This window comes from Loxodonta africana, chromosome 1 (genome assembly GCF_030014295.1).
Source record: "Loxodonta africana isolate mLoxAfr1 chromosome 1, mLoxAfr1.hap2, whole genome shotgun sequence".
In the NCBI taxonomy this organism is placed as follows: Eukaryota; Metazoa; Chordata; class Mammalia; order Proboscidea; family Elephantidae; genus Loxodonta; species Loxodonta africana.
Genome location: NC_087342.1, coordinates 151,518,886 through 151,542,621, shown reverse-complemented (window position 1 = coordinate 151,542,621; position 23,736 = coordinate 151,518,886). Strand labels below are relative to the sequence as shown.

General features: G+C 41.4%; 1 protein-coding gene across 4 annotated transcripts in view; it reads left to right on the top strand.

Moving 5' to 3' along the window:
* The window catches only part of MDN1 (midasin AAA ATPase 1), a 180,378-nt gene that overhangs the window by 112,519 nt on the left and 44,123 nt on the right, over positions 1–23,736 (top strand). For all 4 annotated transcript variants that reach the window (XR_002784801.2, XM_010602811.3, XM_023543791.2 and 1 more), the window contains 15 exons: positions 1,190–1,305; positions 2,952–3,085; positions 5,713–5,870; positions 6,080–6,200; positions 6,548–6,758; positions 7,249–7,480; positions 7,824–7,950; positions 8,629–8,799; positions 14,760–14,974; positions 15,361–15,748; positions 16,540–16,649; positions 17,268–17,973; positions 21,757–21,921; positions 22,134–22,407; positions 23,159–23,394. Coding sequence is in view for 3 of the 4 variants with exons in the window: in XM_010602811.3 (XP_010601113.2) it covers positions 1,190–1,305; positions 2,952–3,085; positions 5,713–5,870; positions 6,080–6,200; positions 6,548–6,758; positions 7,249–7,480; positions 7,824–7,950; positions 8,629–8,799; positions 14,760–14,974; positions 15,361–15,748; positions 16,540–16,649; positions 17,268–17,973; positions 21,757–21,921; positions 22,134–22,407; positions 23,159–23,394 (3,364 nt within the window). In the remaining variant the exon portion in view is untranslated. The remainder of the gene's footprint in view (positions 1–1,189; positions 1,306–2,951; positions 3,086–5,712; positions 5,871–6,079; positions 6,201–6,547; positions 6,759–7,248; positions 7,481–7,823; positions 7,951–8,628; positions 8,800–14,759; positions 14,975–15,360; positions 15,749–16,539; positions 16,650–17,267; positions 17,974–21,756; positions 21,922–22,133; positions 22,408–23,158; positions 23,395–23,736) is intronic.

The following is a 23,736-nucleotide window of genomic DNA, read 5'->3' as shown; positions in this document are numbered from 1 at the left end:
GTTTACCTCACTATGGTTTTGCAGGTTATACCTTTTTTAAGACATTGTCAAGTATAGCTTATGTGTGTGGACCTGGGAGTCCTCGTGGCACAGTGGTTAAAATTTCAGCTGCTAACAAAAAGTCTGGCAGTTTGAATCCACCAGCCGCTCCTTGGAATCCCAGTGGGGCAGTTCTGCCCTGTCTTAAAGGGTCGCTGTGAGTCGGAATTGACTCGATGGCAACGGGATGTGAACCTGCGAAGTGGCGAGGCATTAGGTATGATTGTCTTCCCATCACCACTTTTCCCTTTGTGTTCTGCACTCAGTGAAATCGTTGTGACTGTAATGTCAGGAAGCCTGCAAATATTGCAGGTTCTTAGTATATTAACAGGGTGCTGTGACAGATAAACTATCATAGCATTAATGGTGGGGTTTATTAGTTGATGGTAAGCCTTTATCAGAAGATAGTCATATATACCACTGTGTTTGTGACTCCCAGCAACTCCCCCTTCTTTCACCTACTTCTTCTCTTGCATGTGCATTCCTCAGCCATCTGTCTGTGCATATTATTTTCCGTCCTCCAGTGTTGGAGACAGACGTAGCACCTGTATACTTACATACACACTCACATAAAAATGTACACAATTATCATTTAAAACCAGCCTTTCCTCAGTCTTTACTGTAATGACCTGTAGTGTTTTTTAATTGGCCATCAGTGAAACACATTTTTAAAAATAACTTTGTAATTGAAGTATAACATATAGACAAGTCACCAATAATGAGTGTATGGGTTTGATGAGTTTTTCCACAGTGAACCCACCAAGATGGTGTGTGCTAGCACCTCAGAGGCCCCCTCAGCGCCTCTCCCAATAACTTCCCCTTTCTCGCCACCGGGTAACTTCTAGCCTCACAGGTCAATTTCATAATGGCCAGTTTTAAGAGTTCACAGTGCAGTTTGTCAGCTCATGGCAGAGCAACAGCGAGTCCTGGCAGCCTCCACCATCTTTCTCCACCGTCTGTCCTCCATCCCACACCTTAGTTGTCAGCACTTTCACCTCCATCCCTGATTCAGAAGTTGCAGAGGCAGAGGTAGATTGACAGGGTGAACAAAGTTGATGTTCCAGGGGTTCCAGGATCAGCAGGCAGAGGATATGATGGAAAAGTATTATCAGCTGGTAACTATTTATTACATCGATTTTTCTCATTCTAGGACAATCATATATCTTGACCGGGAAAAACGGATTTTTACTGAAGCAAATTTGGTTTCTCTTGGTGGCAAAAAGTTAAGAAATAGTGTTTTGAGAATGTCCTTTGAATTCCATAAAGGTAAGATCATATACCTCTTGTATTCTTCAATTAAGCATCTGATTGCGTAATTTGCTGAAGTTGAGAGACATATTTACAGCTGCTGCCCTTTTACTGATCCCTTTTTAATTGCTTGGCCTGATTTTAAGCAAACTCCCTTACTCACTAGTAATGGCTAACATTTACTGGGCACTTACTCTCTGCCAGAGCCCTGGTGGCACACTGGTTAAGAGCTGGACTGCTAACCAAAGGTTGGCAGTTCAGATCCACCAGCTGCTCCTTGGAAACCCTATGGGGCAGTTCTACTCTGTCCTGTGGGGTCACTATGAGTCGAAAACGACTCAATGGCAATGGGTTTGGTTTTGGTACTCTGCCAGGTGCTGAACTTAATGCTTTACATGTCCTTAATCTCATTTACCTTTTTTTAAAAAAAAACGTTTTATTGTGTTTTTTGCGAAAGAATACATAGCAAGATAGGTTCCCCTTCAATAATTTCTGCACATAACGTTCAGTGTCATTGGTTACATTCTTCACATTGTGTCAACATTCTCATTATTTCTGTTCTAGTTGTTCCCATCCCATTAACTTAGCCACACTGCCCACCAACTTTCTTGTCTATGCTTTGGAGTAACTGTTGCCCATTTGTTCTCATATAGATAATTTTTTAAAAGAGCCAGTACTTAGGGGTGACATTCTTTACTTTTTGAGTTAACCTGCTATTTAGTCAAGAGGTGACTTCAGTGGATAATTTTGGTTCAAGGCTTAAAGAGTACCTCAGCAGCAGTCTCAGGGATTTCTCCAGTCTAAATGGGCCCAGTAAGTCTGGATTCCTTGAGAATTTAAAGTTCTGTTCCACATTTTTCTCCCTTTCTACCAAGATCCAGCTTTTGTGACCCCTATCAGAAGATTTGGTAGTAGTAACCGGACACCATATAGTTCTTAACTCACAGTGTAGAGGAGGCCATGGTTCATAGACATGACTAGTCCTATAGTCCAGTTCCTTCTCTGATTCTTGGATATCATTTACTTTTTATAGCAACCCTATGAGGTGGGAAATACCGCCCCCATGTCATGAATGAGGAAAGGGAGGAACAGAGTTGCTCAAGGTCATGTCTCTAGCAAGTAGCAGAGCCAGAACTTGAAACCTAGGTTTGTTGGCTCATAAAGTGCACGTTCATAGGCGTTCGGTCTTGGTTCTTTCCCCTTCCTTTCTGTTTTTTTAAATTAAAAAAGATAATTGTGCTTGATGTAAAAATTTCAAGCTATATAAAAAAAGTGGAAAAACAGAAAAAGTCCGCCCTTGGCAGCAACTACTGTTAATAGTAGTTTTCTTGCTATCTTCTTGTATCTCATTTGTCTGTTACCTAATTCATCCAAACATTTATATACACTTAGTTTTTGCTTTGTGTTTAAACAAATACTTATATAAAATACCTATTATTGCTCACCTTGCATTTTTGTTTAAGACAATATGAATATCCGTAGATGTACTTGCCTCATTTACTAACTTTAATAATTGGCAAAAAATTGACATTCAGTTTTGTTATCTGAGACAGCAAAAGAGAAATTGACCTTTGTACTGAGGATATTATTATTTCAGTTTATTTAGAACATGCCCAGAGATTAATTAAGTCTGATGAAATGTTTTTATTTATGTCAACTCTAAGATCCAGAGAGCTATCACAGCCTGCCCCATGAAATTGTGGTCAATCTTGCTGCTTTTTTTGAACTTTGTGATGCATTAATCCTGCTGTGGGTACAGTCATCCCAGGGGACGGTGTCAGATGCCAGTGTCAATGAGGTGAGGAAACGTGCTTGCTTTTATTTTAATCTACAACTAGAGCATTTCTTTTGATACAAAGGCCCTTAGGGGCAGGACTAACTTCAATGTTGTTCTTATATGTCCAGTGTTATTTGAGATATTTAACTATTCTTAATAGTTTTAAACACACATTTATATTTTAAAGCTTTATCGAGGTATAATTAACATATAATAAACTGCATATATTTAAAGTGTACAATTTCACAAGTTTCAATATATACACGCACACGTATATACATACCCATGAAACTGGCTGATTCACACAGTGAACATATCCATCACCCCCAAAAGTTTCCTCAACCCTTTTATAGTCCTTCCTTCTTTCCTTCCCCCACACTGCAAACAGGCAACCATTGACCTAGCTTCTGTTCCTGTAGATTACTTTGCATTTCTGGCATTTTATATAAGTAGAATCATTCAGTATATATTCTTTTTTTGTCTGGCATCTTTCACTTCAGCATAGTTATTTTGAGATTCATCCGTATTGTTCCATGTATCAATAGTTTATTCATTTTTACTGTATTAGATGTGTATGCCACAATTTGTCCAGTTACTTTTTGGTGGATATTTGGGTTTTAACAGTTATACTTTAGTTTACTTAACTCTTCTTAGAAATCATTGTCACATATGAGTTAAATTGAGTTTTGTATCAGATTATTCAATAAGCTAGAGTAAACTTTCCGTAGAGCTTTTGTTTATGTGATTATATTTAAAAGAAATACTATCACAAACCCATTTCATGTTAATATGAAAATATTCTTAATAAAAAATAACTTTTTCAAAACAAAAATTGGTGAGAAGAATGGCACTGTTCAGTCATTTTTTAAGATCTCTTTAATGTCTGATTTAACAGAAGAAAGCCAATTCTGTATTCAGTCTCTTGGAATATGTTGTTTAGGTTGAAGTTTGTGAAGAAAATCTGGCCTTTACATAGTTGATGAGGTTTGGAAAAGGAGGAATATTTTAATAGCCATTTCATGAAATTGTGAATATTCCTCTTTGATACTACATCACAACTCAACAAATGGTAAAGGTTACTTGTAATGTGGAATCTGAATAAAATATCACTGACTTGTCACTCATTAAAACCCATTGCTCTAGTTTGTGTTTTGGTGGAGTTTTACCTTTGCATGTGTTTGTAACTCATGCATTAGTGATCTGGAAAATATTGTTCACTGAGTTATCAAATCTTCCCATGTTGACACATTTCATTTTTCAATATTGAAAAAGTCACAAAATTACTGTAAACCACCAGAAAAGTCTTGGAAGTTGTCAAGCTCCAATATAGAATAGTTTTTGCTTGAAAGCTTGTATTTTATTAGCAACAAATATTCTCAGTTTTTTTTTTTTTTAAGAAACAGATTGACTTAAGTCATTTTCAATGTAATGTCTACCAAATACTCAGTCACAGTTTGTCTCAGTCCTCCTTTTGTTTGTACCATCAGTGCAAATGGCAGTACAGTGAAAAAGGCAAAATCATAAAATATTATAAAAATAGTGTGGATCTCATGAAACCCCGAAGGGAACCACTAATGTAGACAGTGTGGTATTGTCATAAGGATAGGCATATAGACTGGTGAAACAAAAAAGAGAGTTCAGCAATAGACCCTTATGTATATGGTCAACCAAGTTTTGCCGTATATGCAGAGGTAATTTAACGGGGAAAAATAGTCTCTTTAACAAATCGCAGTGGACAACTAGATGTCCATTTAAAGTAAAAATGAGCCTTTACCTCTACCTCACGTTATATACAAAATTACCTCAAGTGGATCATAGCTGAAACGATGAACCATCTAAAAGAAAACAAAGGAGGAAATCTGCACAAGCTAAAGATAACATTTCTTAAGACTCTTCATCAAAGAAAAATTTGATAAATTAGACTTCATCAAAATTAAATACCAAGAAAATAAAAACATTGGGAGAAACTTCATAAGTTATATAAACTAATAGTAATAAGACAAACAGCCCACTTAAAAAATGAGCAAGAAATTTGCATAGATGCTTCACAGAAGCTATGTGAGTGCCCAGTAAGAACTTGAAAAATTTGCAGCCTCATTAGCTTTCAAGGAAATGCAAATTGAAACCACTAGAATGGCTAAAATTAAAAAGACTAACAGTAGCAAGTATTGACAAAGATATGGAACAACTGGAACTCTTCTACATTGCTGGTTGGAATACAAAATAGTGCAATTACTTTGTAAGACAAGTTGGCAGGTTTCTTAAAAATTATAAATGCAGTTTCCGTCGTTGTAGTTGAGTGCCGTGAAGTCAGTTCTTACTCATAGTGACCCTACAGGACAGAGTGGAATTGCCCCATAGGGTTTTCTAGGCTGTAATCTTTATGTGAGCAAATTACCAGGTATTTTCTTCTCTGTGCACTTACTATATGACCCCCAAATTCCATTTGCGCTAAAGCAATAACTCTACTTCAGGTACTCAGAGGAAAGATCTGTGCCTTCTCTGTCTGCTTTAAAGTCCTGCAGATATCCTAGTCTTAAGCTAGACCTTACATGTGTGTATGCTAATATTGATTATCAAGTGATTTCTGTGTAGAGTGTCTTTTACTGGGAGGTGTTTATTCCAGCTTTGGTTTGCTTTGTTTTCAGATCTTGGGTTCTGTGCAGTGGCGGGACCGGTTTTGGACTATGGCTGACACAGTAAAAGTGGATGCCCCAGGCTTGGCCCTGCTTGCCCTTCATTGGCACTGGGTTTTGAAACATTTGGTCCATCAGATTCCCCGGCTCCTGATGAATCAGGAAGACAAGTAAGACTCATATTTAGAGTCATAGTGTCAGTATCTGTGGTATTGATGATGTTAGGAGAAAGTTTAGAAATGAAATTGTATTTCTTCTCACTTTATTTGGTTTATTCCTGTGGCATGTTGCTGATTGTAAATAAAACATAAAATGTAAACAGCTTCTTTTACTACCTGCCATTCTCCTGTTTCCTTACTTCCCTTCTTCTCCTTTAAAGATATTATAAGGAGGTTCAGACCGTCTCTGAACACATTCAGAATTGTTTGGGGAGCCCGACTGGTGGCTTCACTGGTATAAAGAAGCTGCAGAAGTTCCTGGGACGACCCTTTCCTTTTAAGGTACACCTGAAAGCATGTAGTAGATACAAAGATTCGACCTTCTTTTCTGAAGTTCTCCTGGAACTTGGGAACTGACATTTAGTTATACGTGTCCTTGCTATATAGCTTTACTCTTGCATATTATATGAGTAGTGTTAACTGGCTTGTTAGGTGTTACCATTTTTTTTTATTCTTGAGACCATAAAGGTCATGTGGAATTTTAATTTTATTACTGTGAAATCTCTCTAGAGCAGTATGAGTAAACAAACCGTATGTTTTCTGGAAGTGTTAAATTTCTTCTCAGACATACAGGCTGCTAAAAAGAACCACGTTTCTATAGTAGGCTCTTCTCTGTTTTACTGTTTCAGGACAAGCTGGTGGTAGAGTGCTTTTCACAATTGAAAGTCCTTAGCAAAGCCCTTGCCATCAGGGAGCGGATGCCAGCCCTTGGTGAGAATGGATGGCAGGAAGACATTAGTCGTCTCCAAGTGTTTGCTTCTGAGCAGACATTAAAGAAAAGTCTTTTGCAGGCCTGGGTATTGGTCCTCAGAGCTAATATTCTGGAAGATGTCAACCCAGGTAATATGTTCTCAAGTTTGACCAGCTGACAGATGCTGTGAGGGTATCCTCTGCCCTATAGACAAGAAGTTTTTCCCTTAGTTTTTTTTTTGTATAATATAAAACCAAGAAACCAAACCCGTTGCCATTGAGTCAGTTCCGACTCGTAGTGACCCTATAGGACAGAGTAGAGCTGCCTGGTAGAGTTTCCAAGGAGTGTCTGGTGGATTTGAACTGCTGACCCTTTGGTTAGCAGATGTAGCACTTAACCACTACACCACCAATGTTTCCTTGATATAGTGTAACTACCATTGAATAGATAACAGGCACAGGGCTAAATTTCACATATGTTGTTTAAGCCAGTCATTAGAATCCTGCATGTACTGACATCACCATTTAAAAGATGAGAAACCCAAAGCTAAGGTTAAGTAATTTGCCCACACTCACTTAGCTGGCTGTTGGGAATCTCTTGACCACTATGCTATAATACAGCATGTGTCTTTTTGTCCAGATGAATTGAAGAATCTTGTGAATGCTCAGTGTTTAGACCTAAAAGCCAAAGGAATTTCATTGGATTTTTCGGAGAAAAAGCACAGTGAAGCTGCCTCCCTGTCCCAGCCAGTCTTTACCTCCTTAATCCAACTTGCCAGGCGTGTTCAACTGTGGCCCGCAATGGAGTACCTGGCTGTGCTTTGGCAGTACAAAATGATGGCTGATTTTATGACACAGGCTTTTCTGAGAAGGTAAGCCACCATGCAGTTATTTTCTTTGGGGGACCCTAATATCTTAGTAGTTTATTCTGTGTGACCTCTGTGTATAAACAAAGTACAAGCTTGTCTTGAGGGGGAATAGTTCCTGTGGCAGAGAGGAGTCAACTGCCATTTTGAAAACCCAAAACTTCTTGAAGATTCTTTGCCTATTTTAACTCTACTCTTGAAAATCATGAGGTTTTTTTTTGCCAGTGAAGTTGCTTGTTTTTAAATGAATGTACTTTAAGTTCTGTTTGTTCCATCTTCCATACTAAGCAGTTTTCTAGCACTTCATTGATAGCCCACCCCCATCTGTCCTTCTTTATCTCTGGAACAGGTCTAGCAAAAGCCAGCAACCCCACACAGAGGAGGAGATACGGCATCACATCACATTTTGTCTGAAGCACACACCAGTTGCACCTCAAGAGCTGCGAGACCTTTGGTCTGTGCTGTACCACCAGCAGGTAGTAGCCAAAAAAAGATGAATAAATGCTCTTTCCACTATGGGCCGATTAGATTTTCTATGGCGAATTTATGGCAGAACCTGATTAACTGACAAATAATTTCAAAATCCCGTATTGAGAACTCTAGTTTTATCTGAAAGACCTTTCAAGGAGAGAATTTTGAATGTTCTTTTGCAATAATTATATGGGTATTTTACAACTTTCACCGCAGAATCATTCTCTTTGGTTTCAGTTAAATGAAGCTAAAATACTTGTTTTTATTTCCTGTTTGCTGAAAAATATATTGTGAGAGTGTTTTAAGCCTCCCCTAATAATAACTCTTAAATGAAAATACTGATAAACTCTGATTGATACAACTTCATCATTATTGCAGCCTTAAGGTTTTTTAATAATAATGCTTTATTTGGTTATTTATTTTGCCGATGTTATACTTGTGTGAGTTATTTTACTGATATTTTCTCATGCAACTTATAAAAGCAGGTGCCATCTTAGTTTTATAACATTTTACACAGATTAAGTGACTTGACCAAGATTACCCAGGATGGCAGAGGATCGGGAAAATAGGATTGCTAGCCTTCAATCCCATGTTGGTTTTAGATGGCTCTTAGAATGCAGAGACCTGAAACCTCAACTTATGGAATGTTTCTCAGATATTCTCTTATCTAATTATTTCTTTAGGTGTCTACTGAAGAAATTATTTCTTTATGGTCCGAGCTATTTAATTCCATCTTTACGTCTTTTTGGAGCAGTACTGTAACCACAAATCCGGAGTACTGGCTGGCTTGGAGCCCTCTGCCTAGTGTGCAACACAGGGAGATGCCCAGGTCTCTTTTGGACTCCACATTGAAGGTTTGTTTGTGTAAAATTATAAAAAAATGGTTGGCAGTTGTGGAAAATGAGATAATAACTTACAAATTTCTCAAGCAATCTAGCAATACACATGTATATCCAGGATACAGCAGGGACTGAGTACAGCACTTTATTTTCTGCAGGGTGTTAATAGGTATGTCTTCAGAAAAAAAGAGTTTCATCTTAAATGATCTGAGAAATTCTGAGTTAAAGTTTAAAAAGTTTCCTTTAAAAAACTTATTTTTTTAAATTGCAATAGTATCATATACTTGTAAAATATTCAAACCATAAAGAAACATATATATATAATGTAGACTTGTCCAGAAATAACCACTCTTTGCTCTGTATCCTTTGGTTTACATATATTTTAATATTGAATATATATGTAAATTAAAAAACAAGATCACTTGTTCACGTATAACATATCTCGGAAGTCTGCATGCATGTCATTCCATAGTACTGATGTAGCATAATTTATGTAATCGCTTTCTTATTATACGCTTTGAGGTTTGCTTGCTTTTTTTTTTCCTCTTCCTGTAGCAGGCATGGCTACATGGATGATCCTTGTATAAACCTTTCTCCATTTATCTTGGTACTTCTGTGGATAAGTTCTGAGAATTGAAATTTAACCCATGGTCCAAGTGTCTGCACACTTAAAAAAAAGTTTATAGCTATTACCAGTATGTGAAGGGGGAGACCACGAGGTCCTGGATGACTACAGGAAGATTTAGGACCAGATTGCACTTTCACTTATAATATATAAGAGCACCTATTTTTCCATATTTTTGTCACACTATGTGTGATCAATATTTTTAATTATTTCTAGTCATAAAACTTTAAAAAAATTTTATTGTACTTTACATTTCTCGGATTAGTATTGAAATTGAACATTTTTTCGTATGTTTATTGACCCTTTTTTATTTCTTCTCTCAACTTCCCAATCACGTTTATTGGCCATTTTTTAAAAAATTACCTAGGTCGTTCATGATTTTGCTATTGACTTAAAATTCTTTTCGTGTGTTATGGTTATTCACTTTTGCTTATCATATTAACTTTTGCTTAACAAAGAAGTGCATAACATCTTTTTTGACAAATTTCATCCTCTCCACTCTCGATCGAAATGCCACTTTTATCATGTAATAGATTCCCACAAATATATGTGGATTTATTTTTGGACTCGGCTCTGGTGCACTATCAATGTTGATTTCTTTATTGCAAAACATCTTTCGTAGCCTTTAGTAATAAATGTTATGAATCCCCAAGAGTTCCGTGGAGCGTATAGTGTTTCTCATCGTATGTATCTGACCACCTAACCCTTTGTTGTGGACCTAACGTTGTTAGGTGCCATTGAGTCGATTCTGACTCATAGTGACCGTATGCACAACAGAACGAAATGCTGCCAGCTCCTGAGCCATCCTTACAATCACTGTTAATGCTTGAGCTCGTTGTTGGAGCCATGGTGTCAGTCTACCTCGTTGAGGGTCTTCTTTTCTGCTGACCCTGTACTCTGCCAAGCATGATGTCCTTCTCCAGGGACTCATCCCTCCTGACAACATGTCCAAAGGTATGTAAGATGCAGTCTCTCCATCCTTGCCTCTAAGGAACATTCCAGCTGTACTTCTTCCAAGACAGATTTGTTCGTTTTTTTTGGCAGTCCATGGTATATTCAATATTCTTTGCCAACACCACAATTCAAAGGCGTCAATTCTTATGCATTGTCCAGCTTTCACATGCATATGATGTGATTGAAAATACCATGGCTTGGGTCACACGCATCTTAGTCTTCAAGGTGACATCTTTGCTCTTCAACACTTTAAAAAGGTCCTTTGCAGCAGATTTACCCAGTGTAATGCGTCTTTTGATTCTTGACTGATCCACAATCCATGGCTGTGGATTGTGGATCCAAGTAAAAGGAAATCCTCGACAACTGCAATCTTTTCTCCGTTTATCATGATGTTGCTCATTGGTCCAGTTGTGAGGATTTTTGTTTTATGTTGAGGTGCAATCCATACCAAAGGCTGTGGTCTTTGATCTTCATCAGTAAGTGCTTCAAGTCCTCTTCACTTTCAGCAAGCAAGGTTGTGTCATCTGCATAACACAGGTTGTTCATGAGTCTTCCTCCAATCCTGATGCCCCGTTTTTCTTCATATAGTCCAGCTTCTCGTATTATTTGCTCAGTGTACAGATTGAATAGGTATGGTGAAAGACTACAACCCTGACTCACACCTTTCCTGACTTTAAACCAATCAGTATCCTCTTGTTCTGTCTGATCAACTGCCTCTTGATCTATATAAAGGTTCCTCAAGAGCACAATTAAGTGTTCTGGAATTCCCATTCTCCTCAATGTTATCCATAATTTGTTGTGATCCACACAATCAAATGCCTTTGCGTAGTCAATAAAACGCAGGTAAACATCCTTCTGGTATTCTCTGCATTCAGCCAGGATCCATCTGACATCAGCAATGATATCCCTGGTTCCACGTCCTCTTCTGAAACCGGCCTGAATTTCTGGCAGTTCCCTGTTGATACACTGCTGCAGCTATTTCTGAATGATACTCAGCAAAATTTTGCTTGCGTGTGATATTAATGATATTGTTCTATAATTTCTACACTTGGTTGGATCACCTTTCTTGGGAATAGGCATAAATATGGATCTCTTCCAGTCAGTTGGCCAGGAAGCTGTCCTCCATATTTCTTGGCATAGGCGAGTGAGCGCCTCCAGTGCTGCATCTGTTTGTTGAAACATCTCAATCGATATTCCATCAGTTCCTGGAGCCTTGTTTTTGGCCAACGCTTTCAGAGCAGCTTGGACTTCTTCCTTCTGTACCATCGGTTCCTGATCGTATGCCACCTCTTGAAATGGTTGAACATCAACTAATTCTTCTTGATATAATGACTCTGTGTACTCCTTCCATCTTCTTTTGATGCTTCCTGCGTCATTTAATATTTTCCCCATAGAATCCTTCACTATCGCAACTGGAGGCTTGAATTTTTTCTTTAGTTCTTTCGGCTTGAGAAATGCCGAGTGTGTTCTTCCCTTTTGGTTTTCCATCTCCAGCTCTTTGCACATGTCATTATAATACTTTACTTTATCTTCTTGAGCCACCCTTTGAAATCTTCAGTTCTTTTACTTCATCAATTCTTCCTTTTCCTTTAGCTGCTCGAAGTTCTAGAACAAGTTTCAGAGTCTCCTCTGACATCCATCTTGGTCTTTTCTTTCTTTCCTGTCTTTTCAGTAACCTCTTGCTTTCTTCACGTATGATGTCGTTGATCTCATTCCACAACTCGCCTGGTCTTCGGTCACTGGTGTTCAGCGCTTTGAATCTGTTCTTCAGATGGTCTCTAAATTCAGGTGGAATATACTCAGGGTCATATTTTGGCTCTCGTGGACTTGCTCTGATTTTCTTCAGTTTCAGCTTGAACTTGTATATGAGCAATTGATGATCTGTTCCCCAGTCGGCCCCTGGCCTCGTTCTGACTGATAATATTGAGCTTTTCCATCATCTCTTTCCACAGATGTAGTCAATTTGATTTCCGTGTGTTCCATCTGGCAAGGTCATGTATATAGTCACCGTTTATGCTGGTGAAAGAAGGTATTTGCAATGAAGAAGTCGTTGGCCTTGCAAAATTCTGTCATTCGATCTCTGGCATTGTTTCTATCACCAAGGCCATATTTTCCAACTACTGATCCTTCTTCTTTGTTTCCGACTTTCGCATACCAATCACCAGTAATTATCAATGCATCTCGATTGCATGTTCGGTCAATTTCAGACTGTAGCAGCTGATAAAAATCTTCTATTTCTTCATCCTTGGCCCTAGTGGTTGGTGCGTAAAGTTGAATAGTAGTCGTATTAACTGGTCTTCCTTGTAGGCATATGGATATTATCGTAACACTGACAGCATTGTACTTCAGGATAGATCTTGAAAGGTTCTTTTTGACGATGAATGCCACACCATTACTCTTCGAGTTGTCATTCGCAGCATAGTAGACTATATGATTGTCCGATTCAAAATGGCCAATACCAGTCCATTTCAGCTCGCTAATGCCTAGGATATCGATGTTTATGCATTCCATTTCATTTTTGACGATTTCCTATTTTCCTAGATTCATACTTTGTACATTCCAGGTTCCGATTATTAATGGATGTTTGCAGCTGTTTCTTCTCATTTTGAGTTGCGCCATATCAGCAAATGAAGGACTCGAAAGCTTTACTCCATCCACGTCATTAAGTTCGACTCTACTTTGAGGAGGCAGCTCTTCCCCAGTCATCTTTTGAGTACCTTCCAACCTGGGAGGCTCATCTTTCAGCACTGTACCAAGCAATGTTCCGCTGCTATTCATAAGGTTTTCACTGGCTAATTTTTTTTTTTAATAATTTTTTTGTGTGCTTTAAGTGAAAGTTTACAAATCAAGTCTGTCACATACAAGCTTATATACATCTTACTACGTACTCCCTTTTACTCTCCTCCTAATGAGTCAGCCCTCTCTCTCCTTCCAGTCTCTCCTTTCGTGACCGTTTTGCCAGTTTCTAACCCTCTCTACCCTCCCATCTCCCCTCCAGACAGGAAATGCCAACAGAGTCTCAAGTGTCCACCCGATAGAAGTAGCTCACTCTTCATCAGCATCTCCCTCCAACCCATTGTCCAGCCCCTTCCATGTCTGATGAGTTGTCTTCGGGAATGGTTCCTGTCCTGGGCCAACAGAAGGTTTGGGGACCATGACCGCCGGGATTCTTCTAGTCTCATTCAGACCATTAAGTCTGGTCTTTTTATGAGAATTTGGGGTCTGCATCCCACTGTTCTCCTGCTCCCTCAGGGGTTCTCTGTTGTGCTCTCTGTCAGGGCAGTCATCGGTTGTGGCCGGGCACCATCTAGTTCTTCTGGTCTCAGGATGATGTAAGTCTCTAGTTCATGTGGCCCTTTCTGTCTCTTGGGTTAATAGTTATCGTGTGACCTTGGTGTTCTTCATTCTCCTTTGATCCAGGTGGGTTGAGACCAATTGATGCATTTTAGATGGCAACTTGTTAGCATTTAAGACCCCAGACGCTACACTTCAAAGTGGGATGCAGAATGTTTTCATAATAGAATTTATTTTGTCAATTGACTTAGAAATCCCCTTAAGACTGGCTAATGTTTTTCAGTAGACTGCCGGGCCCTTCTTCCTAGTCTGTCTTAGTCTGGCGGCTCTGCTGAAACCTGTCCTCCATGGGTGACCCTGGTGGTATCTGAATACCAGTGGCATAGCTTCCAGCATCACAACAACATAACACGCAAGCCCCCACAATATGACAAACTGACAGACACATCAGGGGGGGACCTAACGTGGGTGTGTGGGTGGGTGTGGGTGTGGGTGTGTGTGTACCTAACATTAGTCTGTCCAAAATTAGTAGTCCAAGGAGCGCAGGTTTGGGAAACTTGATCCCTGGCTTTTATGTTTATCTATAAACTCTTTTCCCTGCCTCCAGGTCTCACTCTGTTACAGAATGTCCCATATCCAAGCTGCAAAAACAATCTTCCTGATGCCCAGGTTTGAGGGCATTTCTGTGATTTACAAAAGTACCCTTTGCTCCTCATTTCCTAGAGAATGGAGTTCACATTCTTCTAGGGCCTACTAAGACCTGACTTGGAGACCCTGGCGACGTAGTGGTTAAAAGTTCGGCTCCTAACCAGGCGGTCAGCAGTTTGAATCTACCAGGCACTCGTTAGGAACCCTATGGAACAGTTCTACTCAGTTGTATAGGGTCATTGTGAGTCAGAACCGACTCAACAGCAGTGAGGTGTTTTTGGTTTAATACCTGACTTCAGTTTGCCCTTCCAGCCCCATCTATAGCTGTTACCCATTTCTGGTGACTTGAATCTCCTTTTTTATTCTTTATCCTGCCTCTCGGGTGCCTCCAGTGCTGCTCGTTGAAATGCTTGTTAGTTTCTAAAAGTTACTTGGCTCCTGTCTTGTCCCTCAGGGCCCAGGCAGTCTCAGCAGAGCCATGTTCTCCAAGTGCTGCTTTGAAGTCTTGACCAGCAGCTGCAGAGCAAGTCCCTGGGATGTCAGTGGCCTCCCCATCCTGTCCTCTTCGCACGTCACCTTGGGAGAGTGGGTTGAGAGAGCCCAGCAACTGCAGGACGTCAGCTCAGTGCTTTGGACCAACATGGCTGTCCCTGCAGTAGCAGAGTTCAGGTATCTCCAATCCCCCCTCCCCCAGGAGTGTATCCTAGTGGTTCTGTCTTTGTTCTGGAACATGCGTCAGGGAACCTCACTCAGAACTTGCTTCTGTAGTGGCTAGTTCTGGTGGGTGAAGGCAAGGCTGTTTTCTTGCTGCAGCAACAGATTTTCAGTACATAACAGAGGTACCACAGTTGGCTGTTCTTTACAGAGAATTTTCAGCATTTGGGAGAAAGGGGTGAGGGTTAGAAAACGATACAAGATTATTTGAGGACAGAAATTCGCCTTTACGTACTGGCAGTGTAGTCAACAGTATCATTTTCCAAAAGAATGACGATGTAAAAAAGGAATGCTGCTTGATATGGAACAAGCCCTTGAATGCTTCCTTGTTGTCCTTACAGATGCACAGACTCCCAGCTCCAGGGAGTGGTGTTGTGCCGGCACCTGGCGGGCCTCACAGAGCTGCTCCCGGATCCCCAGCGGCAGGAGTACATGCAGAACTGTGAGCAGCTGCTGCTTGGGGATGGCCAGGCCTTCCAGAATGTGGGCCAGACTCTTGGGGACATGGCTGGTCAGGAGGTGCTGCCCAAGGAGCTGCTCTGCCTCTTGCTCACCTCTCTGCGCCACTTTTTTGGGGAAGGGGAGAATCAGAGGAACCTGCCCGAGCCAGCCCACCGTGGGAGCCTCTGGGTGGGCCTTGGCTTGCTCCAGATTCAGACTTGGCTTCCCCAGACACGCTTCGACCCTGCAGTGAAGAGGGAATACAAGCTCAAGTACACTAAGGAAGAGGTAGGAGAGGCCAGAATTTGGAGCATGGGCTCCATCCCTGACTGGCTGGTTTGCTTACTATCTTATTTCTTGCCTCCCTTTTGGGTGATTTTCCATGAGCTGACCTGTGACTTCCCAGGAGCCTGTGCTGTGGGCTCTCCATTTTGCTCTGTGAGAGTTCCTGTGACTAGGCTTAGGCTCTGGGAGGGGCCCTTCCTAGGGTTTTGATGTGTCAACAGGCTGCAATGCGGAAGGGCAAGTCAGTGGTATGTCTGAGGCATTGCCAGAGAAATAGTCATGTTCCTCGCTATTTGGAATCTTGCTATCTGAACTAAGTTGGGGATATTTGGATTTGGTAGATAACTTTTTCAGATAGGGTTACAGTATCCCTTTGTTTCTGAACTTTTACTGTTTACCTAAAATTCAAGAGTGAAATAGAATTCAGATAATGTATTCCTTGATATTTGAACTTCCAGCCAAACTCAGGAATTAAGGTATTCATACCTTAAGATACTGATATACTAGTACTGTATTTTGATGAAGAAAAATTATACCAGATGCAGTGAAGGCTAAGCTGCTTTAACAAAGAGACTCAAAAGTTCAGTGTTATAGGTAAAATAGCAGTTTCTTTCTTTCACATAACATCTTTGAGGTGAGTAGTCCAGATTAATGGAGTAGAGCCACCTGCCCTTGTGGTCGTTCAGGAACCCAGGTTCTTTCCGTCTTGTTGGTCTGCCATCCCTCGGGACATTGTCATTGTCTGCATGGTCAAAGCCAGGTCACAGCAGATCAGTTTCTCCCCTTCCTGTTAGTTACACCAGCTGCAGTGTGAGTGGAAAACCAGAAACCTCTCATCACAGCTACAAACGGGAAAAGACCTGGAAGATGAAGCCATTATCAGTTACTCTCATCCTCACATCAGGTAACATAGCAGAGTCATTAATTGTGTTCGGGGCTACTGACTCCCCTTTGTAAAAAGGCATTTGTGATTGACTTTGCAATAGCATTAGCAGAGGCTATGATACACATCTTTCAACTACATTAGCAGTTAGATTCCAAAGCCATGGTTCTAGACAGTAAAAGTGCCTGCTTTGAGAGAGGAGGGTGGGTATTCAAGGTGTGGATTCACACAAGGCCAAGATGGTTGAAACCAGAACTTCTTCTCAACATGGAAGAAGTTGAGTGTGGTGATGGTGTACCGTACTTCTACACCCTCCCTTGGCTGTAGATCTGTTTCCTTAGTGTAGTATATATTGTTTCCAGCCCTATCCTGGCTCTTTGACTTTAGACCTTAGTACCTACTTCAATGAGTTATGGTGAGGCTTCGATGAGATTTGCATCTAAAGTGCTTAGCGACAAGTGTAGCCTGTGGCGAATGCTCTATTAATTTTTCTCTTTTCATTTCAATTGTCAGTATCATCATCACATTATTCTGCAGCTGCTGATAGGCCTTCATTCTACTCTTCCTAGCTGAGGGCCCATTCTAGGTTTGCTGCTCTTCCTCTGACTGAATTTGCATATTGCGTTAATTTGCCTTCAGGTTGCTCCGCCAAAGAATTGATCAGCTGGAGAATCTGATCTGCAGACTGTCTAAGAAGCAGGCCTTTAGACCCCAGCTGCCTGCGTATGAGTCCCTGGTGCAGGAGATCCACCACTACGTCACCAGCATTGCCAAGGCCTCAGCCGTTCAGGATCTGCTTTCACGGCTCCTGCAGGCCACCCACATGGATGGGCCTCGGTCTGCTCAGGTGACCCAGAGCCTTCTGAAGGAGGAGGCTTCTTGGCAGCAGTCTCACCACCAGTTCCGGAAGCGGCTGGTGGAGGAGTATGCCCTGTATCCAGACACTGTGGCCCCACTGCAGGCGTCCATCCTGCAGATGCAGCACGGCATGAGGCTGGTGGCGTCCGAGGTGCATGCCTCGCTCCATGGCAGTGTGGTCTGTGCAGACAGGCTGGGTGCCCTGGCCACATCCCTGTTGGCTTTCCCATCGGTGGGCCCCACCTTCCCCACCTACTACGCTCATGCAGATGCTTTGTGCTCTGTGAAGTCAGAGGAGGTGCTGCGAGGCCTGGGGAAGCTGACCCTCAAGCGTTGTGGTGGAAAGGAGCTAGAAGGAAAGGGCCAGAGGCCCTGCCCAACCCGGGAGCAGCTAATGATGAATGCACTCCTCTATCTGCGCTCCCACGTGCTGTGCAAAGGAGAGCTGGACCAGCGGGCCCTGCAGCTCTTCAGGCACGTGTGCCAGGTAAGCCGTCTCCAGAGGCCTGTGCCACCTCCTGCTGAAGGAAGCTGGGCACACGCAGGGCAGCCTGTGGACATGACAGAGCCCAGGAGGTATAGAGACCGGAGACTGTAGTTAGGAAGCAGGGAGGCTGTTGTCTGCTCCTTTTTCCCACGCTTCTATCAGACTTTTGGGCCTTTATTCCTCAAATTTTAAGTGTTTTGTTTTTTTTTTTCTTTTTTTAATCAGTGATGTTAGCCCTTTATCTGTGATGCACACTGCAGATATTTTCTCCTACATAGTCAGTTGTCTTTTGATTTTGTTTATGGTGATTTTGCCATGCAGTTTTTTCTTTTTTATAATTTTTATTGTGCTTTAAGTGAAAGTTTACAAATCAAGTCAGTCTTTCACACAAAAACTTATATACACCTAGCTACATACTCCCAATTACTCTCCCCCTAATGAGACAGCCCGCTCTCTCCCTCCACTCTCTTTTCTGTCCATTTCGTTGCAGTGTAATTTTTAAAATGTGTTAACTTTTTATTAGTATTAGAGGGAATAACTTCTGTTGGCTTTTCCCATATTAGTAAAAATCAGTATGTTCTATCGTAGATAATTAAGAGAATAAATATAAGCAAACATATCTAATAGTTGTACCACATAAAGTTATGTAAACCTTGTTCACCTACTGGTATATCCCATGTCAGGCTTGCTTATACGTGCATATGTATCTACAGGTGTGTGCATATGTATACTCTGAAGATTTTTTTAAAAAGTCATCTATCCCAGTGGTTACAAGCGTTTTTTAGTGGCACAGCCCTTTAAAAAGTAGAAGTCTTAACATAGTGACCCAATATTTAACAGATAAAGAGCTCCTCTGGTTGTGTTCAGTTCTGTCTCCTTCATAGTTCCCAATACACATCCTTAAAATGCTAGAGCTTTATGAAACAGGAAAAAATCCAAACCCGTTGCCATCAAGTCAATTCCAACTCATAGCAACCCTAAAGGGCAAAGTAGAACTGCTGCCGCATGAGGTTTCCAAGGAGCAGCTGGTGGATCCGAACTGCTGACCTTTTGGTTAGCAGCCGAGCTGTTAACCATTGCACCACCAGGGCTCCATGAAACGAACAACAAACCACTAATAAAACCTATACTGTTTTATAACTTGCCTTTCAAAGTCTAACAACTTATGCTGATCATTTTCCCATTATTACATATTTTTCACCTGCATCATACTCAGCAAGAACATACTGTTCTATTATGTGGGTGTGCCATAGCCCTTTAACTAGTTTCCTAACATTGGACATTCACATTTATATGTAATTTTTTGTTATTCTGATAAAAACAGCACCACAATGAATATTCTTGGGTACAAATTCTAGAAAGCAGAATTGCTGGGACAAAGATTATATACGTTTTTTAGGCTTTTAACACAATTACTTTCCTGAATGCTGTTGTTGTTGTTAGGTGCAGTCCAGTCACTTCCGACTCATAGTTGACCCTATGTATGACAGAATGAAACACTGCCTGGTCGTTCGCCATCCTCACTATCATTGTTATGCTTGAGCTCAACGTTGCAGCCACTGTGTCAGTCCATCTCATTGAGGGTCTTCCTCTTTTTCACTGACCCTTTACTTTACCAGGCGTGATGTCTTTCTCCAGGCATGATCTCTGCTGATAACATGTCCACAGTATGTGAGACGATGCCTCACCATCCTTGCTTCTAGGAGCATCCTGGCTGTACTTCTTCCAAGGCAGATTTGTTGTGTTCTCTTGGCAGTCTACAGTATATTCAATATTCTTCGCCAACACCATAATTCAAAGATGTTAACTCTTTTTCGGTTTTCCTTATTCATTGTCCAGCTTTCACATGCGTATGAGACAATAGAAAACACCATGGTTTGGGTCAAGCGCACCTTAGTCTTCAACGTGACATCTTTGTTTTAACACTTTAAGGAGATATTTTGCAGCAGGTTTGCCTAGTGCAATGTGTCGTTTGATTTTTTTTTTTTTTTATTGTGCTTCAAGTGAAAGTGTATAATTCAAGTCAGTTTCTCATACAAAAACTTATACACACATTGTTATGTGACCCTAGTTGCTCTCCCTACAATGTGACAGCACACTCCTTCTCTCCACCCTGTATTTTTTGTGTCCATTCAGCCAGCTACTGTCCCCTTTTGCCTCCTCATCTTGCCTCCAGACAGGAGCTGCCCGCATAATCTCATGCGCCTACTTGAGCTAAGAAGCACACTCTTGACTAGTGTTATTTTGTGTCTTATAGTCCAGTCTGATCTTTGTATGAAGTTGGCTTCGGGAATGGTTTTAGTTCTGGGCTAACGGAGAGTCTGGGGTCCATGTTCTCTGGGGTCCCTCCAGTCTCGGTCAGACCATTAAGTCTGGTCTTTCTATGAGAATTTGAGATCGGCATCCCACTTTTCTCCTGCTCCATCAGGGACTCTCTGTTGTGTTCCTTTTCAGGGCAGTTGTTCATACCAGGCACCATCTACTTTTTCCTGTCTCATGTTGGTGGAGCCTCTGGCTTATGTGGCCCTTTCTGTCTGTTGGGCTCATATTTTCCTTATGTCTTTGGTATTCTTCATTCTCCTTTGCTCCAGGTGGGTTGAGACCAATTGATGCGTCTTAGATGGCCGCTTGCTAGCATTTAAGACCCCAGACACCACTTCCCAAAGTGGGATACACAATGTTTTCTTAATACATTTTGTTATGCCAGTTGACCTAGATGTCCCCTAAAACCATGGTCCCCAGACTCCTGCCCCTGCTACTCTGTCCTTTGAAGTGTTGGGTTGTGTTCAGGAAACATCTTAGCTTTTTGTTTAGTCCAGTTATGCTGACTTCCCCTGTATTGTGTGTTGTCCTTCCCTGCACCTAAAATAATTCTCGTCTATTATCTAATTAGTGTCATTTGATTTCTTGACTGCTGCTTCCATGGATGTTGATTGTGGGTCCAAGTAAAATTAAATCTTTGAAAATTTCAATCTTTTCTCCATTTTTCATGATGTTGCTTATTGGTCCAGTTGTGAGGATTTTTGTTTTCTTTATGTTGGGGTGTAATCCATAAGGTAGGCCATGATCTTTGATCTTCATCAGTTGGTGCTTCCAGTCCTCTTCACTTTCAGTAAGTAAGGCTGTGCCAGCCATCTGCATAACATAGGTTAATGAGTCTTCCTCCAATGGTGATGCCCCATTTTTCTCATATAGTCCAACTTCTCAGATTATTTGCTCAGCATACAGATTGAATAAGTACGGTGAAAGGATACAACCTTGGTGCACACTTTTCATGACTTTAAACAATTTCCTGCTTGTTTAAACAATTGCTTCTTGATCTCCGTACAGTTTCATTTCCCTAGTCCTCTTCAATGGTGGATAAAAGAAAACCATTGCCGTAAAGTCAATCCAAACTCGTTGTGAACCTATTAGACAGAGTAGAACTGCCCTGTAGGGTTTCCAAGGCTGTAAATCTTTATGGTAGCAGACTGCCACATCTTTCTCTCACAGATCGCTAACCGCCGACCTTTCAGTTAGCAGGTGAGTGCTTTAACCATTGTGCCACCAGTGCCCCTTGTCACACCACAGCAGGGAGGAGTTTAGGAAACTCAGGTTGCTGCAGGTACAGTTTGAAAACACTTGCTCTCTAGTTCTTGGAATTTAGCTTCTTGGATGTTGGCTTTTATTTGTTTTTCAACTTTGGATGTTTTCTTTTTCATGAAGAAGCGGGTCTTGCCTTTGTTCCTTGTGAGCGACTTGGCAAAGAAAGGTAAGCTCCCTTCTGCATGTGTGACTTTTTAGGAAATCATCAATGAGTGGGATGAACAGGAACGCGTAGCCCAAGAGAAGGCAGAGCAGGAAAACAGCCTCTACAGATACAGGAGCAGAAACTCCAGGACAGCTCTGAGTGAGGAGGAGGAGGAGGAGGAGCGGGAGTTCAGAAGACAGTTCCCTCTGCATGACAAGGTAGGGCAGTCGTATCGGGGGTTGTTTTGGAATGAATTCTCTTGATACCATACATGTTTCCTTCTAATGGCTTTTTAGGCTTTTAAATAGATCTTAATGCATATAAGTCGCCATTTCATTTTCTTGATTTGTTCACATTGCTCCTTTCCCTCTTTTAGCTTAATCTGGTTAGAACTAAACTAAAAGTTAAATTGCTGTAATGTTATTTGCAGGATTTTGCAGATATTTTGGTAGAGCCAACATTAGATGAGAAAAAGGGAACTTCAGATGGTCAAGAAGAAGCAGCAGCCGTGGATACCGCCCTCCTCTCCCAGAGTTCAATGCAAGCTGTGATGCTGATACACCAACAGTTGTGCCTCAACTTTGCTCGATCCCTCTGGTACCAGAAGACTCTGCCGCCACACGAGACAAAGCATTACCTCAGCCTGTTTCTATCCTGCTATCAGACCGGGGCGTCACTTGTTACACACTTCTACCCTCTGATGGGTATGGCGGCTTACTTTTGTTATGCCCTTAGAAAGTCAAAGCAAATAGTTGGAGTCATTACTTCTGGAACAACTAAAACCATCACTTCCTGTTTTCACTTAATTCCTTAGTGATGGAGTTTCCTTAGTTTAAAGAACTTAAGCTAATTCAAGAATAGATTTAAAATTCTGTAATAAAGATGGTTTTTCATTGTTTGAATGCCTTGGGCTAAAGGGATTAAGAAAATGAAGACTTGATTTAAATGGTCTTTCTTTCCCACATTATTTGTACTTTTCCTCTAATGGCTTCAGTGCTTCTCAGATGTCTTTTGGGAGCAACCTGGGAACTCAGAAATTAATCTTACAGAACATGGTTTGTCGGCAGTTGATTCAATGCAGTTTCCTACATGACCTCCTAAGATTGTCCATGCAAGTAGGAAAAGGTTTTAAATTTTGACTCTCCCTACCCAGAAAAGTTACCAAAAACTGGGAATTTGAATGTATCAAGCTGAACTCGGCAACCTCTTGATGACACCTGGGCAGAATCTGGGTTTCTCAATGTCCCAGAAACTTGGCAACTTGACTGCTATGGTAGTGGAGTCACAGTTCTCTAGGCCAGTGTTGCTTTCAGGGAGAACAAGATTGAAATAACCTGCTTCATTTGTCCCAATTAGTTCATTATTTCTGAGCGCGTTTCCAACATCTTTGTAGCTTGTTGATAGACCTACTTACTCTGGTTACTGCATTTACCATAATCTTGTTTCACTTCACAGGGGTTGAGCTGAATGACAAACTCTTGGGCAGCCAGCTTTTGGCCTGCACCCTCTTCTATAACACTCTCTTTGGGGAGGCCACCTCAGACCTGATGGTGAAGCCTGATGGGCCCTATGACTTTTACCAGCACCCCAATGTCCCAGAAGCCCGGCAGTGCCAACCTGTGCTTCAAGGCTTCTCAGAGGCTGTCAGTCAGCTGCTGCAGGAGTGGCCGGAACACCCGGCCCTTGAGCAGGTAAAAGGCAGCCAACGAGGAAGGGGCGGGCTGTCCACAGTACCTGACCTGCACAGAGGTGGCCTCAGGCCATCCTGGGGGCATGGACTTGCACATTTGTACATACAAATGAGGGTTTGTTGGTGTTGCTAGGTGCTGTTCAGTGAGCTCATAGTGACCCCGTGTGACTGAGTAGAACTGCCTCATAGGGTTTTCTACGTAGATTGCCAAGTCTTTCTCCGTGGAGCTGCTGAATGGGTCCAAATTGCTGACTTTTCAGTTAGCAGCCTCACACTCAACCATTTGGCAACAGAGCTCCTTAAACAAGGATTTAAAGAACCCCAATTCAGTGAGAAAGTACTT